Raw genomic sequence first — 17,757 nt, forward strand, 5'->3', positions numbered from 1 at the left:
GGTGAAGGTGTAGGACATGAGGGCCCAGGTGGCGTTTTCATTGATCCTGCAAGGACAAGGCTTGGCAGTACGGCATGGATCCTGTGGGTAAACACTTGATTGTGCACAGCCGGTCCTGGTGACAGGGGTTTGGCTTTGACAACCATAGATTTCTCTCAGAGGATGAGGAACTGCTGGGGAGAAACAGGGTCCTCTTGGCAAAGGTGGACAAAAGCATCTTTGTGATCATGCTGGCCAACCTGTTGAGAAATACTTTAAACTAGGAATAATGAAGGAGAGAGATTTTGTCATGAGGTAGAAGTCAACAGTGATGGAAAGCAAAAGGTGCAAGGTGACAGGAAAAAATGAGACCTCAGGAATGATAAAACAGGGTAAAGAAAAACCCACCTCAAGTGTATGTACACAAATGCAAACATCCTGGGAAACAAGTGGGAGGAACTAGATCTCCACGTGCAGCTGGCGAACTGCAATATCATTCGAATAAGAGATGTGGTTGCACATTTGGGCTGCTGTGATTGCTGAAGGTTAACTCTGTGGAGAAAGACTCAGGGATCTTGTTGAACTGAGACCACAGCAAGCTGAAAATGTGCCTGGCAGAAAGAAAGCAAACAGCATCTTGGGCTGTATTAACAGGGACATACCCAGTGATCCAGGGAAGTGATTATTCCTCACCAGTTAGCATTCATTGGATGACATAGAGAATACTGTGTCCAGTTTTGGGCTCCACAACACAGGAAACACAGGAACAAAGTGGATTAAGTTCAGCAAACGGCCACCAAGATGGTGGGGGGCTGGAGCACGTGATATGAGAAGAGGCTGAGGCTTTTTCTGCCTGCAGAGGAGACTTCAGAGGGACCTGAAGCCCTCCAAAGTCTACAATGTTTAGCAGTCTTCCAGTTTCTACAAGAATGTTATTTATTACATGGAGCCAGGCTTTTCACACTGGTGCATGGTAGGAGAATGAAAGACACTGGGCATAGGTTCAGATAAGAGAGGCTTGGACTGGATATAAGGAGAAACTTTCCCATCGTGAGGACCATCAAACAGTGAAACAGGCTGCTCAGAAGAGGCTGAGCAGTCTTCCTACTTGGAGGTTTTCAAGACCTGACTAGGTAAAGCCCTGAGCAACCTGGTCTTACCTCATATCTGATAGGAGGGTGGACCAAAGACCTCCTGAGGTACCTTCCACCTGAGTTATCCTATGATCCTTCCCCTGCTGCCTCCCCAAAATTGAATCTAATATTTGGAAATATTTGGAACCTCTTTTTTTCTGTTGTCTTCAGTACTGATTGCTTCTTTCTGTATACTTCAAATACCAAATGAACCTTTATTTTCGAGGTTCAAGTTTTGACCCTCTGCCCAATAGCAGAAATTCCTTTTCATGAGCCTATATTTTCCTACAACCAGCTGTTGGCTTCTGTCCTATAACAGCATCTGACTGTATACAATTTAAAATAAACATCATAATTTCTTCATGCTTTTCACGTCCTGTGGAGATAAGATAAGTTATATGGAGTCCAGTAGCTTTATAATTGATTAATTTATGGTCATTGTGCACCATCACTTCATTCACACAAACTTTAGAATGAACAATTGCCATAGTATTCTCCTTATTAATTTAGCATTTAATCTATTCCCAGCTTCTAAACACTCATTAACACCTTAAAATCAACCAACCTACCAACCAACCAACCAACCAACCAAATGTAAAGTGGCATGTCTGAATAGTGACTGGGGTAGACTGTGTCCTGCCAGCTGACACCTTATTGCATAGAGCACTGTGGGACTTGCTAAAGGATGTCAGTCAAGTATTTATATCCAAAGTCATCTCCTGGTACCTTCAGCAGGGTTTGTTTGATTATATGCTTTACTCTGCCTAACTTGTCTGCAGTTTCATTCATTTTCAGCGCTTTCAGCATTTGGTATTCATCCAAATTTTCCCATCCAGTGGGAAAACTGACAGAATCACATTCTCTGTCTGGGAGAGTATCAAAATTATCTTGGCTGGAGACCAGCTGCAAGACTCACCTATACCTATAGACTCACACAGAATTATAGAATAATTTAAGTTAGAAGGTACCGTTGGAGGTTTCTGGTCCAACCTCCCCTCTCAAAGCCAGACCAATTAGATGATGATGCTCAGAGCCTTAAGCAGTTCAGTTTTAAATATATTCAAGAAGTGAGATTTCCTGACCTCATTGGCAACCTGTCCCAATGCTTGACTACTGTAATCATGGAAAAAATAGTTCCTAATGTCTAATCAGAATTTCATGTGTTCCGATTTGTGTCCATTACCTTTTTTTCTTCTACTGTGCACATCTGAGAAGAGACTGGCTCCATCTTCTCTACACCATCCCACTAGGTAGCTGTAGACAGCAATACGAATTTCCCCTTTCATCTTTAGAAAAGTCTGTCTTTATTCATGACAGCACACTCAGTATTCTGAAACTGCCACCTTCAGTTCTGCAGATGAAAAAAGCAGTTGCTAGAGAGTTTGGTATCCACTGTAGTAGAAATAGTCTCAATCCCTTGACCAGAACACAAGATCTTGATTTCTTCCACTTGTTTCACATATTTCTTTGTGATAGGGACGTTTCTAACATCTTCACTGATAGAGGAATTATTCCCAATTTCATCAGACTTTCTGCTTTTATTCTTTTATAATAACTGTGGTCTCTTTACAATAGATTTTTACCCATCTCATGTTGTTCCTGGGTGTCACTGATGAATTTCCACCTCACCCAGGAACATACTTGGTTGGTGCCTACAAGATCTTTAAAAGATCTAATTTAAGTGCCTCAATTTTTTTCTTAGCCTGCAGTTTATAAACACAGACTGGTAGTCTCTACCACATGCTCTTTCCTGAGGATTGTTTCTCACAGTGGTTTGCACTCATATAAAGTTCTGTATGCAGACAAGAGGTTTTAAATAATTGTACAATAGGACCCCCATCCTGATCAATTCTTAAATCTCAGATGGTCTGGTTTTCTCACATGCTGACTATTCAAGAAGGTATATGTCTTTTGCTGGATGTCTGGTAAACAAATTCACCTGATGAAATGCAAGACTTCTTGTCCCTGTTTGTAACCCATAATTTCACATTCTGGCCCTTATTTTAACTTCTGACTCCTAGTTTGTAGACATCAATAATTCAGGGGTAAGTCCTGGAACCACATTATTTGAAAGCAGGCAAAAAAAAAAAAAAAAGCTTTTAAAATACTGTGGCATTTTTATTCCAGTTCATTTGACCCAATCAATCTTGATGAATATGGCATCTCAGTAAACTTCAGATGCCTGTGGCACAGATGCACAGATCTATAGTTGTGCTGGTTACCTAGAGTCCAGTGAAAGTTAATGAGAGAAATAGGCACTTCTAGGATGCAATTCATGTTATCCTAAGCTGTATGTCAGACAAATCACAAGTTACATGCACCTGCTTCTTTCCACTGCTTAAGGGGGGGATCTGGGAGGTTAGCTCTGGGTAGGCTATGTCTAGGACAGATGTCTAAAATTAGGCAAGAGTTTCCTCACTTCTAAGACTTTCCAGTCTTAACATTCTTTTAAATTCTTCCTTACTTCAAGGGCCCTTGTGCCCAGCAATGTCAATTTTCTTGGTCAACACCAAGAAATAGTTGATTTCAGCACAAAAAATGTAAATTTAAAACAGTGCAACTGCAGCTCACATTAAAAGAAAATTATGCGCCCTTTAGGCATGTGAGAAGCTTTAAAAAAATTTAAAGGAGCTGTAGCTGAATATCTTTCACCTATGACTTCTACAACTAAATCTGCAGGCCTAGTTTTGTCCTCATTTATAAAAGTTAGTATTATTAAGGAATCTACATAGGTTAAAATATGGCTGAGTGAGGCTCACAGAAAATATCTCTTAATGAACTCATAATATTTCTTTTTATTATCATAGTATTTTTTAAATGCAACATATATCCACAGGTATTTAGACAGTGAAGCAGAGATGGACAAATGAAATAGAAAACTTCAGGTTAAATAACAGATTTCCCTGGAGGAAAATATATTACTTCAGAAAGACCAGTGGAGAAACCTTGTTCTCAATATGAGACAAAATCACAGAATTATAGAAAAGTGTGACCCATTTAAAAGGTCACCTAATCCTTCTTTTCTTCTAGGCAGGATAAGCTAAAGCTACATTGCTTTTTTACAGATGTTTCATTAATCGCTTCTTTAAAGCTTCCAAAGACAGGCATTCTAAAATTTCTGTGGCAATTTATCCTTCATGCTTAACTATTCTTAGCAGAAAATTCTTTCCCTGTAAATCTCCTTTGCAGTAATTTTAGCACATTGTCCTACTACAGCAGAAATGGAGAACAGTGTAGTTCTGTCCTCTTGGCAGTACATTTTAGGTATTTGAAAATTGTTTAGATATACCTTTCTTCCACTTTCTAGATTAAAATACATTTGTTGTTTAAAATTTTTTTGATAGATCACAGGTGTTATTTACCTTTGTCACTCTTACTGCTTTTCACTGTGGTTTCTTGAACTGTTCCATATTTTTAAAGTGAAATATTCAAAACCAATGAAGAATTTCTGCTGATATCTAGAAAGTGCAAAATGGAGCAGAGGGATTATTCAGCTTATTTTAACATGCAATCCACTTGTTTTTACAACAAAGCAAGACAATGTTGATTCATGTTTAGCTGTGATGTCTTATGATTCTCTGATCCTTTTCTGATGAAATTACCCAGTTATTCCATATCTTGTTTTTGTGGAGCTGTGAAGGACTTGGCTATTGCTGAGGTACAGACACAAGTGTAACTGAGTCCACAGCAAAAGCCCATTTGTTTGAGGGAGTAGAATTCTGGTGAGGAGCAAGAAAATTTTGGACAAAGTGGATGTTTGACTTCACAGTTAAGGTATAGTCATTCAAACAACAATAAAAGCCCAGTGCTACAACAGAAAACAGATGGAGCTCCAGAAGGTACTGCAGGAACCGGCTACTTCTCACTAGTTGTGAACTACTTCCCTGGGTGAGGTAGATACATGCATGTTTCTTGAAGCCAGAGCAACTGAATTAGAGATACAAGAAAAGGTTAACATCCCTGCAAGATCGTAACCATATATTTCATTGCACTGAGAATTCCTTTCATGTTTGGTGATCCTTACTGATAGAAAGAGGTAAATAAGTGCAGCTGGTGTTGAAAGTTATATGAGCAACGGGACTTGTTGTAGTAGCAAGTGCAGTTTGGTTGCATGCTCTCTGAGTAGGTATTTCCTTTGTAGATACTCTGCAAACAAGGCATTTTGACAGTGTCTGCAAAAAAGCATGTGGTCATGATCTCTGTGAGTACTGATGACACAAGAAAGGCCAGGGGAGGGTTTGGGAGACAGAATTTAAGCTCTTAGATGTAAAACTGAAGATCAGGACATCCTTGCATTAGCTTTATTTATATTCTGGTTCAGCTCACAGGATGAGACAAAAAGGGGGTAAGTCCTCAGCATGAACTGGGAAAATGTGATGGGGAAGAGAAGCCTAGAATGACTAGGAGTGACAGAACTTTGGGAATATATGGAATTTACACAATTGACATGTAATGGCCATGCTCGTGTTGGACATTATGATTAATTACCACACAGAGAGTAGACAAGGGAACTCAATGCTCAGTAGCAGTCAGAAAGATATCTCAAACCCAGGAATTTGCATAAGACATGCAAAAGAAGAAAAGAAGTGAAAAACCCAGGAAGCATCTGTATGCCTGTCTGTGAATCCAGATTGTTTATCTATCTTGAATGCTGCATGCATCTGTGGCCTGTCCATCTTAAAAAAAAAAAAAAGGTAAACCAAGAAAAGATATAGAGAAGAACAAGAAGAATAATCTGGACTTCTCACAAAGAGAGAGTGAATAGATAGCAGGGCTCTCCAACTTGGAAAACAGGTAACTGCATGGAAAGTATGATGGGCATGGATGACTGGGAGTGAATGAATTGAGTGCCATTGCTTTTTGTCTCTCACAGTAAAAGAAGTAGGAGATATCAGAGAATATTATCTGACACCAGGTTTAAAGTAAACATAAGGAAGTCTTTTTTTATATAGGATTAGTTCCTTTCCTCAGGCATGGAATGTTTCAAATAGGAATTTGAAAAATTTGTGTGAAAAATTGATAGTTTAACAAGATGCAGAGACAGATTCTGTTTCAAACTGTGTAGCAGATTACCAGAACCTGGGAGAGTATAACACAGGGAGTCTCTCCATATTATTGTCCCATTCTTATAATCCATCTCTTAAGCATGTACTCCAGGGTCCTGTTGCGGCTGAAATATTGAACTAGATAAGCCCTTATTTGGGCTCACCATTTGCATATCCTGCAAGTACTTCCAAAAAACACATCTGAGGAACACTCTGATCCAGGCTCTAACCCCATTTTCCACTAATTTTTACTCCTCTATCTCCCACATCTCCTTTATTCCCCATCCCTTTGTTCCTGTAAGTTCCCATTAGTCCTAGCACTGACAGACTATTATGATAAGTTGCTGCAGGTCCCCAAACCTTGTTCTACCTATTCAGACTGGGAATCACTCTCTTACAACAGTGATAGAGTTCCTAGTAGAGTTTTTCCCATACTGTAATGCAAACAATGACATCTTGTCATATTCACTAAATCCAGAAGAGTAGAAGTTCCACAGACGAATGTGTGTCAATAGTAGTGAATCACTAAGTGAGACATTGGCTGATTCATGTTTAATAAAGCCTCCTGCTTTATTCTACCCATAGTGAGAAGCAGAAATCATTGACATTTGAAACATAAACTTTTTTCAGGTCGGAAACAGGGAAAAGAACCAAACAAAATCAATTTTCCTTTTCTGTCTTCAGCTTTTCCCTAATTCCTGAAGCAACAATGGCAAAAAACAGCTCAGGGAAGAAGGTGCGAATGTAAACTGCTGTTCTGGGGATAGGATTGGCCATAAGTACCTCCTGCTTCTTACTGCTTACTGTGCGCAAGACTTCCTCTGCCACCTCCACTGGGTGCACACCATATGCCACCTTTCTGAAAAAGACTGTAAATCAGAGAGGAGTGAGAGCTACAGACAGACAGATAGACAGACACGTCTAAGGGAATGGTGATGAAAAGATACACAGCTAGTGCATGAGTCAAATTAGTTAAATTCCTACACACTTTCAATCCCTTACCCCTTCCCTTCCCCTCATCAGTATGTCCCTAAGATCTTTTCACAATTTTGATGTAAAATCCTCACAGTCCCTAAGAGAAGGAGCAACCTGAGTGCAGTGGAACTCTCCCTCGGGACCTTTCATGCTCTGCTCTACCTCCATTCCCCATGCCCTGGTGTATTTATTTTCTCACATAATGTTGTTTCTTTCCATGTTCCTTCTCTTTTCACCAGGCTCATCTGATCTCTCCAATGTCTCTTTTCTTTTGCTCCCCTAACCTGTTCATCCTTTCTGTCATTTCCATTCTTTTCCCTATGCTCCTTTCTTCTCCCCGGGAAAAGCCTCCATACTGCTACATGGGCCTCATCTACCGTCTCTCTTGATGCATCAAACCTTACATTTCCAAATAGATGCCTCCCAGTTGCCAGGTGCTGGTTGGCGATGATATGAACAGATGAAGGTTGGATTCACAGTGCTGACAGAAATATCAAATTCTTCCATTTCAGCTCTAAGACAATCAAAAAAGCCTACAGCAGCATGCTTAGAAGCAGCATCTAAAAGAAAGAAAAAAAAACCCACATATGCATGTTTGGATATATGAATGCATGGATATAGATGTATGATAGAGCTCCATAAAGCATGAATGTTTGGAAAATTGAGCATGGAATGATTAGTCGGAAGGTAAAATAACAGTGAATTATTTCACCCAGTGAAATTATCATATGACACATTTAAAACAAACAAATAAAATTTTTTGTACAGGACAATTATGCATGAGGTATGCAGTCAGTCTCCCTGTACATGTCAAAAAGCATGTGTCTGGATTTCCTAATCAGAAATATTAAGTCCTAATTAAAGAATAATACTTCTATTATCTCTACAGTTTAAAAATGTCTTTGGTGGATGGACAGCTGTCCATGAGATGAGTCTCCACACTATCTATTGCTGCAGTTTGTGACACATCAATAAAATGCAGTGAAATACATGTCCATTTCTGGAATACAGGAGTACTAATGTTTTGTAAACTAATTAGGCCTTTGCCCTGCAGCAGCAATCCAAGATGCTGTTAATTTTAAAGTAACTGAATGTTAAGAATTTTTTTAACTGCTCTTAGTGCCTTTTTATTGAGCATGGTGTTAAAGAAGGATGATAGTATGTGAATCTTGACCAAAAACCAGAACTATGTGTTAAGTGCAGCAGAGCTGCAAAGCATTCATCTACCTTGCGTTTGACTCGGTTTGCACAGGTGAAAATCAACCTGTGCATAATATAATCTAAAAAATGGCAGGTGGGCTCCTGGAATGTAAAGAAACTTCTCCATTAATTTGTTTTGAAATTCCTTCTTCTGGCAGCTTCATTTCATACAACATAGATATTGGTGGAGGCATTGTAAAAACTATCTCTGTTAGCTCTTCTGCTACTCATGATTTCATACACATACAATGTAACTTGACACAATTGGCTGTTTCCTAGATGGAAACATTCCAGATGTCCCATCAATGTGTTGTTTCTTTTCTGAGCCTTTTCTGTAGTTCTTATACTTCTTTTGAGATGGGGGACCAGAATTGCACACAATGATCAAGATGTGGGCACTGCATAGATTTATACAATGGTATAAAGACAGGATTTAATTTTTTTTCTCTACTGCTTTCCTTACAGTTTTTGTCACTGTATTTTGCTTTCATGGAACTATAAGTCACAATCCTGAGGTCTTGCAGACCTTTTAATTCAGAGTCCATCATCCACTGACCTCCTGTCACAGTTAAAAATGTCTATTTACATTTATCCCATATTTTCTGTCCACTAACATTTTATTAATGCAGAGATCTTTCATCATAATTCAGGACAGTTTAGTTTCATTAGGGACTTTGGATGAAAGACCTTCTTGAAAATTTCCTGGAAAGCCAAGCAGAATACAATTACTACATCTCCTTTTAAACTCCTGCACATAAATCCATTAAGTGCATGAGTCTTCCTTACAAAGCAGTAGCTAGTATCTACCAGTATGTTATATTTTTACACTACTTCATTCTTCATTATGGGTTCTACTAATATGTCCAGTACAGATGTTAGACCTACAAATTTGCTGTTTCCTGAATGTCTCCTAAGATCATAAAAAGAACTTGCTGTCACATTTAATATCCTCTTGTCCTCAAGTACCTTAGGCAGTAGTTATACTTCAAAGATAGTATTTTAACTATTTCTTCTTGAGTTCCACTTCTCTGAAAAATTTTCAGCCAAATACTGTATTAATAGTTCACTGAATTAGGATGCAAATTAGCACTTTTAATAACCTATTATCAGTGCCATGGAATACTCACAATTTATGCATTAGAATGTACATTTTTGCTATGTATAACTTACAAGCTGCACGAAATGGGATTCCTATTTTTCCTTGGATACTATTAATTAGAACAATTTGGCCAGTTCTTCTTGAGATCATGTTGGGAAGAATGGCTGAAAAAAAGAAATAGAAGAAAGAGCCACATAAGTAAAAGAGCTCAATGTATTTAATGAACAGAGGTGACAGCTGAATGTAGATAGCATAGCACAACTTTGATGAAGGTTGGCTCAATAATGCAATCAAAAGTATCACAAAATCCAGTAGCTGGAAACTGAGTGTCTGCTAGACTTCACTTGGATTCTACATGCAGATTTGGGTGCAGTATCATCATATTTAATTGTCAGCCTTGTCTGTATGCTTGAAAGTGTTTTGAAAACAATTGTCTTTGAAACAAAGGCAGCAAGCATGTAAATAAAGGGGTCACCATATACAGAATACAATAAGCAGACATATTATATATGTCATATATAATATATATAATATATATAATATATTATATATATAATATATAATATATAATATAATATAGCATATTATATATATGCTTATATATTTCTTGATCAATCTATTTCCCAACCCAGGCACTCTGATTTTGATCTTCTTCACCTCAATTTCAGTCCATTGATTTTCACATAATTGTTTTTGATTATAGTGAAGAAGGCAAAAATAAGTGCAAATGAAACAATGTAATGCCAATGACTTGGATCTCAAGCTTTAAGTGGCAACAGCAAAACAGGAAAAAAAATTAAAATACCTTTAGTTAATGTTATAGGTCCAAAATAGTTGGCATCCATTATCTTTTTATCAAGTTCCAATGAAATGCTCTGTACTGCTCCTTTCACCTTCATACTTGCATTGTTGATCAGTATATCCACACAGCCATAGCAATTCAGAATTTCCTTAGCTACATCTTGAATGCAGTTTATATCTGAGATATCCAGAAGTATGAGCTTTGGTGCATATGTCTAATAAAGAAAAGACTTATTTCAAGGATACCTGTTATATAAATATGTATTTCTATTTACTTGTCTTGTAAATTAATTTACCTTGATATCTGAAGAAAGTGCTTTTATCATTCTCACAAAAAATTTGATTTGTTCTTTTAACCCACTCTAGAAAGAAGGGGTTCAGCAATGGGTATTCATAGATTCTGAAATTCAGATGAAGCAGAACACCATGGGAAGGATAAGCTGGACTAGCTCTACCCTATTGAGTTTTGTCTCTCTTGTAATCAATGGAGACAGATAATAGACACAGGGGGTGACTCCTACCACTCCAAGTTATGGTCTTTCTGTAAGCAGCCTTCTGGAGAACTTTGCTGATCACAGAGTCTAGGATACAGTGCTTTGATAGATAATTTACATATACATGGGGGGGCAGTTGAAAGGTAGGAACTGTTTGTTCAGCTATAGGTTATCCAAATAGAATTTATATTTGTATGGTTTCTGCAAAGATGTAGATTTTATCAGCTATGGGGCAGACGAATGAACTCTGAGTATCTTCTCTTACTATATTACTATGACGATGTAATGCAGATGCCTTAGTCATACTTAACTTTTTTTCCTAGTTGAGTCTGCACAGACTAACGTGAACACTACTTTTATGGTTATTTATGCAGATGAATGAAGCTCACTGCAAAAAAAGGGTCAAAAGCAAGTATTTGTTGGTCTGGTGAGCAATAGCTGTAGAATTTGTGTGATGACTTCAGGAATACCTGTGGCCTGAAATGAGTCAGCTGTTGGTCACAGAAGGAAAACCTTCCCATGAGCATCAAAGAAACACCTTCCAAAGAACTGGCAGCAGGGGCAGCCTTGCACGTCTACTTGCATGGTGACCCAGTCAGTAGTAATGAGAAAAGGGCACTCCTATTCATATGCTCCCATGCCCTTCTAGCTGGGACTTCTCCCAAAGCAGTGGAGAAATTAAAAATTAATTCAATCTTTAGACCCATCTCCCACTTCTTGAGCAGTCTGTGTGAAAAATGGATGATAGTTCCTGTGATTAAATGAAGCACTTTGAACCCCTTCCATCCAAATTAACGGGCAAATTTCTCTGCCTAGCGTTTCTAGTTGGGTGGCTTGTTCAAAATGCAGGACCACTCAGTTGCTTTACAGTAATTGCCTTGAATTAGCTCAAGAGAGCAGGATTTCTGACTTATACTTTTGGCATCATGCTCTGAAGACCTTCAGAGGTGTTTTTCTCTCTCTCTCTCTCTCTGGACTGTGTTGGGTGTGTTACCTGGTTGATCCAAATCACCATTAACAGTGAATCATGTTTCATGTACCTTGTTTTACTGGATTTAAAAGCACTTTGTGTACCTGAACAAGGTGTTTATCTCAAGTTGTCAATTTTCAAAGCAGAGTGAGGAAATACTTACCATGCTGGGATCTGCCACACTAATTAAAGCATCATACAAGGCTTCTAACTTTTCCCATGTCCTTCCACACAACACAAGCCTTGCTCCTCCTGTGTGAAACACCCGAGAACATTCTAGGAGAGAAATATGTTCAAAAGAAATAATTACAATAATAACAATTTGATTTTGTTTATTTTGCTTGAAATGGGATGCTGGTTTTGCTAATGATGTTGAATCTATGCTTTAAAATTCATTAGTTTTGAAAGAATAAATATATATGAGAAAAAAGAAAGCACTAAATAGCAATAATATAGATGTCAGTAATAAATTAAAATTTAATGTAATGGTATAATGCACCATTAACTGTACAGCACAATGGTACTATTTAGTCATAGGATTTAATAAAAATTTAATTAAGAAAAGAACATTATGCCTGTTAATGGATGATGGGTTTGAGTTAGAAAAAATGTTCTGATTATCTTTCTTCCTTAACTCTCTCCACTTACAGACACACTTGCTATAAAGAAAAATATATACAAAAATAAATGCTTAAGGTTGTTACAATACAAACAGCATCTTTTGCAAATCATGTCTACTGCAGTATAAAGAAGAAACCAACCAACCCCAGTTAATAGTAAAACTGGCTCTGTATGCTACCTTCATGAAACTCTTGGCAACATGAAACTCATCTGCAACTTTGAGAAAGAGCAATCCAGAGAAACTTACCATCCACTGGTCCACAGATGGAGCACCAATGAGAGTGGCCTTTCTTCTACAGACCCTTCCCTCTATATGTAATCCATCCCAAGACCTTTATCTCCTGAGTATTAGTCCTTCCCAGTAGTCAGCAGAGGCATCAGGGACCAGCTTGAGCTACTCTTGTTCAGCTACATTCCTGAAGCCTTCCTGAGAAGGCCACTGAGAAGTTTCTGGGTATGCTGGGCTGGCACTGTTTTTTCTCCATATATTCAGGGGTATTCTGAGCTAGGGGTTCACCCCAATTTAAGCTAGGTCTCTGGGGAGGATTCTTCTCCTTTTCTTATGCAAGTGAACTATGATTGTGCTTTTCTGAAAGTGGGGACTCACATAACAAGAGGAACTGGCAGTCAGTGTTACCCATTATCCCACCTCAGCACACATCCCACAAGATTGCAGCCAACTCATTAGTTTAGTCTTCATGGGAATATGTGATTAGCTCAATCCAGATTATGAAATACCGAGCTGGAGCATCCTGACAGCATGTGTCTGGTTTATTTTCTTCTCTAGGTGGTGTTGAGGGAGAATATATTCCTCACTGTCCTGTCAGTTTGACCAAAGGCATTTAAAAACATGGAACATAGATGTCTCATGGGCATCTTTTACGAATTCATTGTCAGTTGTATCCCTCTGGCTGTTATAGGCTGCTACAGGGTGCATGTTCTAGCTCAGCTGAACTGAAACTGTGGCTCTCAGTCCAGGAATCTGTCAAGGTTGTCCTCCTGACCAGGAAAGTACACAATTGCCTGCCTTTTCTTTCTTGGAATAGATAATGTCTTGCAGATAGGCCTGAGGATGCGACTGATGATGTGCCCACTGTGCCCAGAGATCTGGTTCGGGTGCAGCCAGACAATTAGTTGACAGTGGGTTATATGTCTGGTAGGACTGGAAATCAAGAGTTATTTTTTCTCTCATGGTTTTTTTCCTGATTAGGTCTTCCAAAATGCTTTCAGCCTTGGAGCCCTCATATTTGATCCCTAATTCAAATCTGTATGACAGTCACATATTCAGCATGGGAAGAACAGGAATATGGACTTACAACTACTCTTATGCCTTTCCAGCCTGTTTGTTTTGTCTTAGATCCTATGGCCTTTGTTGAATGGGCAACAGTACAACTCTAGTGCTATAGCTGTCTGTCCTCCAAAAAGCATTTTCTTCAGATTTCAATACCCACAGGAAAATCCAGTTATGCTAATAAGCCTATCTTAGATTTCATAAATGCCCATGTCAGACTCTTAATATCTGCATGGAAGCACTTCTGGATCCACTTTTCTATTTTTGTAAACCTGTGCAGCTGGAGACTTCTATTTATGTAATCTTTTTCATTATTTACAACAGTAATTTTATTAATGTCTTTCAATTTCTGTTTTCTAGCATAGAAATTTTTTTGATTTAAAGCCCAAAAGATTATTTGCCTAGGACAACTACAACAGTATTTTTCCTATAAACATAACAGCTGGGGCAACCTTGTGAATAAAATGTGACTACTGTGTAAACAGCAATAAAAGGGAAAAAGGGAAACCAATGATGTTCTCCTCTAGAACTATCCTGAACTTTTCTGAGTTAGAGCACTGAGAAGAAACAGGAATCAGGTTAAATAACAACCATAAACCATTGCAAACATCCTCAATCATCATAGCTTTTGTTTATCTTTTTTAACTTTGATGAATGTCGTCTTTAGTCCGGAAATTCTGGCATGTCAGAAAAGGAATTTGGCTGTTGCCTAAGAGCTCAAATATGCAGCAGCTGGCCAGACAGCTGGTATTTTAAAGCTCTGGATGAATGTCCATCGCATATGCATGAGTGGACTGCACAGTAAATTCTGCATAATTTGGAATCATTCAAGCCTGCAAATAACTTCTCGGTATCACCCTATGGGATACTGGCAGTAGATATATTAAGGATAATAAAATAAAATTGCTTTGAGTTACCTCCTTTTTCGTCTACGTGAAAAAGGGTGTGTGTGTGGGGGGGGGGTGTGCCTTTGTAGCCTCAAGAGACAGGCAGCAGCTAGTCATAAAAAATATATATATATATGAAGAAAGGTTAATAAGGAAATTGAACTCAGGAAAATCTTCCCCAGGGGTCGTGGAGTGCTGGAGCAAAATACCTGGAGAAATGTTCAATAAATGTTCTTTAGCCTTGGAGGTTTCCAAGATTTGGCTTGAAGCCAAGCCCAACCAGATCTAGCACTGGTGATTTTCCTGCTCCAAGCAGGACTTTTGTCTAGAAACCTCCAGGCATCATATGATTCTATGAGATACCCAATCTCAGCTGGAGAACTCTAAATCACGCCTCTCCAAACAAAAATACTGAAATATAACCAATCAGAGAAAATGCATGCTAATATTATCTTCATCTGAAACTGAAGTGTGTCAGGGAAAGGGAAAGACCAGGTGGGATGTGGAGGTCAGAATTATTTCATACCTTGTCCTAACAGGCTCTGATAAAAAGCACTCCTTGCCAGCGTAGTGTGTATTTCTGTTGCAGGTCTCTGCTCTGTTCTGCTAAGGAATAATTCTGCAAGAGCATTCCCTTTCTCCATCTATTTTCTGCTTGGGAGTGCAAGGTTTCCAACATACAGCAAGGCTTCATTGAAAATGCCAAAATGTAGCCCCAAGCTATGTTTGCCTCATCAGGCCCTTGCATCTACTGCCCCTCAAGTGATGCCTAGAGCAGGACCGTACATAAGCAATAATGACCCAGTACTTTTGATCTGGCAGCACTGTGTAGTCAGGAAATATGAGCCAAGAAGAACTATATGCTAAGTGGCTGGCCACCCGGGCAATCAGCTTATATAAATAGATAAATTATCACAGACCCTTTCCTTCCATCTACTGAACCCCCCCATTACACAGTCAGGCAGCCCAGCTGAGGGTAATGGAGGATGTCAAGGGAAGAGGAGTAACATGGGTGATAGAGAGGGCAGAGATATGAACAGGGACAGAGGGGTGAGCACTGTTGTTTACAGGGAGCAGGAAATGTTGAAGTCTTTAAGGGCTGAAAAGGAACATGGAAAGAGTAAGGTGACACCTGTTTATACTGATTTGCTGCTACCCTGCGGCGACAGCCTATGTAATAAGATCTCATAGTAGCAACATGCTAAAAATAGCACTCTTAATGTGCTTACAAAACCTCTCAATCTATTGAATTAAATAAATACAAAGCTCTGCAGTTCCTAGAAGTTTACCAACAGTTCCTGTGGTTGAGACTAAAAATGTACATTTAAAAATCATAGGATTTGTTTAAAAATATATTTCTTAACTTCTGCTTCATCCAGGCAGTTATGAATATATACAAGGTAATGTATGCACATTTTATCACCTAGAGGGTTGTTCTCTGGCTGTTTCTGTTCTCTGACACTGAGAAGAAATGAGACAACTCACCCTTGCCCAGTCCAGAGATGGCATCCGTGATCACCACCACCTTGTTTTGCACAGCTGACTTGGACAATAGCCACCTGACTGACTGGCAAATATAAATAATTCCACTGATCCCTAAGAGAAGCAATGGTAGAGCAAGTACAGCAAGAATACCCATCTCTCTGAAAAACAAAAGACCATATGAGAGTAACAGTAATCATAATATGCATTCATTATTTTTCAAATTATTCTTACCTAAAAAAGCAATGTTTTCATACATAGAAAATCCAGTAATCAGCATGCCAAAGACTTGAAGCAGTAGGAAGCTTGTTTTCCAATCAACGGTTTAATATTATTATTTAATAAACAGGGTAATACTGTTTGTTTGTCTGTTTTCCTCATGATTGCATGGTCTAACCAAATCTGGATTCCTGTTATTCAAAATTACTCTATGTTGGCAAAAACATAATAGAATTTTACGACAAATATTGCCTTGAGGCAAAACATAGGCTAAAATATAGCACTGAACTTCTAATTATGTTGTTATTATAGGAAAACAGATAAAAAGCTTTTAATCCTAATTTCAGATAAAACACATAATAGAAGTGTTTTCTGTTCTAAAAGATAGAAAAAATAAAATCACTTACTATGGCTATGAAGACTCCAGGTATAGATAAAGCATTCTTTTGTATTTTTGTAAATTTTTGTATTATGGGTTTAATTAAAGTCCTTTAGCAATTTCATAGAGTATTGCATCTGTTGAGGCTGCTTGCCCTGAATGAGAATGGCTATGTATAGCCATGTGACAGAGATACTTTAAAAGTAAATATAGCATCTACAGTGTGATCCGCATACCTGACCTATCTAGTCCAACAGGCTGGTCAGTCATGTAAAAGCTCTCAGTACAGTATCAAAGAAACATCTTTCTGTCCTGCCTTTGGTTGCAGTTGTTCATAGGACTGTCTCAATTTCTTGTCATTGCCCTTCAATTAACTTTATACATAAAAACATTTGTATAAACTCCATAATGACAATAGGTCTTCAAAACCAAGCAAAAGGTACCACAAAGAAGTTGTCATTTGAAACAGTCACTGTTCAGCAATATGACTGATATATGTACATGTCAGGAAAAGGTCCTTGAGCAAGCTGGCTTGGGAGCCAGTGCATCACACAGAGCTGCTGTGGGCAGCTGAGTGCTGGAACAGACCAGGTACCTCAGGCTGCTTTCCACTCTTGGTATCTGCAAGGCAGATGTGCCTCTTTCCCAGCAATTTCACGACCATATCAACTTCAGGTAGGTGATCTAACTTTTACATTTGCTGCAGAGAGACATTATCTGTTAACCTGACAATCTCAGTTATGGGTTGCCCTTTGGGGTTCTAGGGAAAAGAATGGTTTACCATAAATCATTCCTGTTTTGTTGTTTCAAAAAATTATACCACAGTCTTAAAATTGTAAGTTTTGATAACCAGATTCAGTATTCCTGTTCGTGCTGTGTAACTGGTCATCTGTATTCTACATTCTAATTTTCATCTCCAATAAGAGAATGACAAGTCTACAAATGATAGTCATTGATATTGGAGTGTTGTAACAAGGAACAGACTTCATGGTTAGGTCTGCAGGTACCAGGACACTGTTAGCTTTCAATGAGTGGGAAAGGATAGAAGGTTATTCAAGAGGGTGTAGGAGGGGACTTTTAAACATAGTTTGTAAACCTAACTTGCTCTAGAAGTTAATGACATTGGGAATCAAGATGCGTATTCCTGCCTGTGAAAGTTGAAGTTGCCCGCCAAAGAACCCA

At 38.5% G+C, this 17,757-nt stretch overlaps 1 protein-coding gene across 1 annotated transcript; it reads right to left on the reverse strand.

Moving 5' to 3' along the window:
• Nucleotides 1-6,695: 6,695 nt before the first annotated feature.
• DHRS7C (dehydrogenase/reductase 7C) lies at nucleotides 6,696-16,750 on the reverse strand. The gene is made up of 7 exons (XM_076353804.1): nucleotides 16,604-16,750; nucleotides 15,981-16,138; nucleotides 11,860-11,972; nucleotides 10,237-10,447; nucleotides 9,503-9,595; nucleotides 7,537-7,692; nucleotides 6,696-7,026 (listed from the first exon to the last, which is right to left on the reverse strand). The coding sequence occupies exons 2-7, from the start codon at nucleotides 16,132-16,134 to the stop codon at nucleotides 6,818-6,820; spliced, it is 936 nt and encodes a 311-aa protein (XP_076209919.1). The 5' UTR covers nucleotides 16,135-16,138; nucleotides 16,604-16,750; the 3' UTR covers nucleotides 6,696-6,817.
• Nucleotides 16,751-17,757: the final 1,007 nt, after the last annotated feature.

This window comes from Aptenodytes patagonicus, chromosome 16 (genome assembly GCF_965638725.1).
Source record: "Aptenodytes patagonicus chromosome 16, bAptPat1.pri.cur, whole genome shotgun sequence".
In the NCBI taxonomy this organism is placed as follows: domain Eukaryota; kingdom Metazoa; phylum Chordata; class Aves; order Sphenisciformes; family Spheniscidae; genus Aptenodytes; species Aptenodytes patagonicus.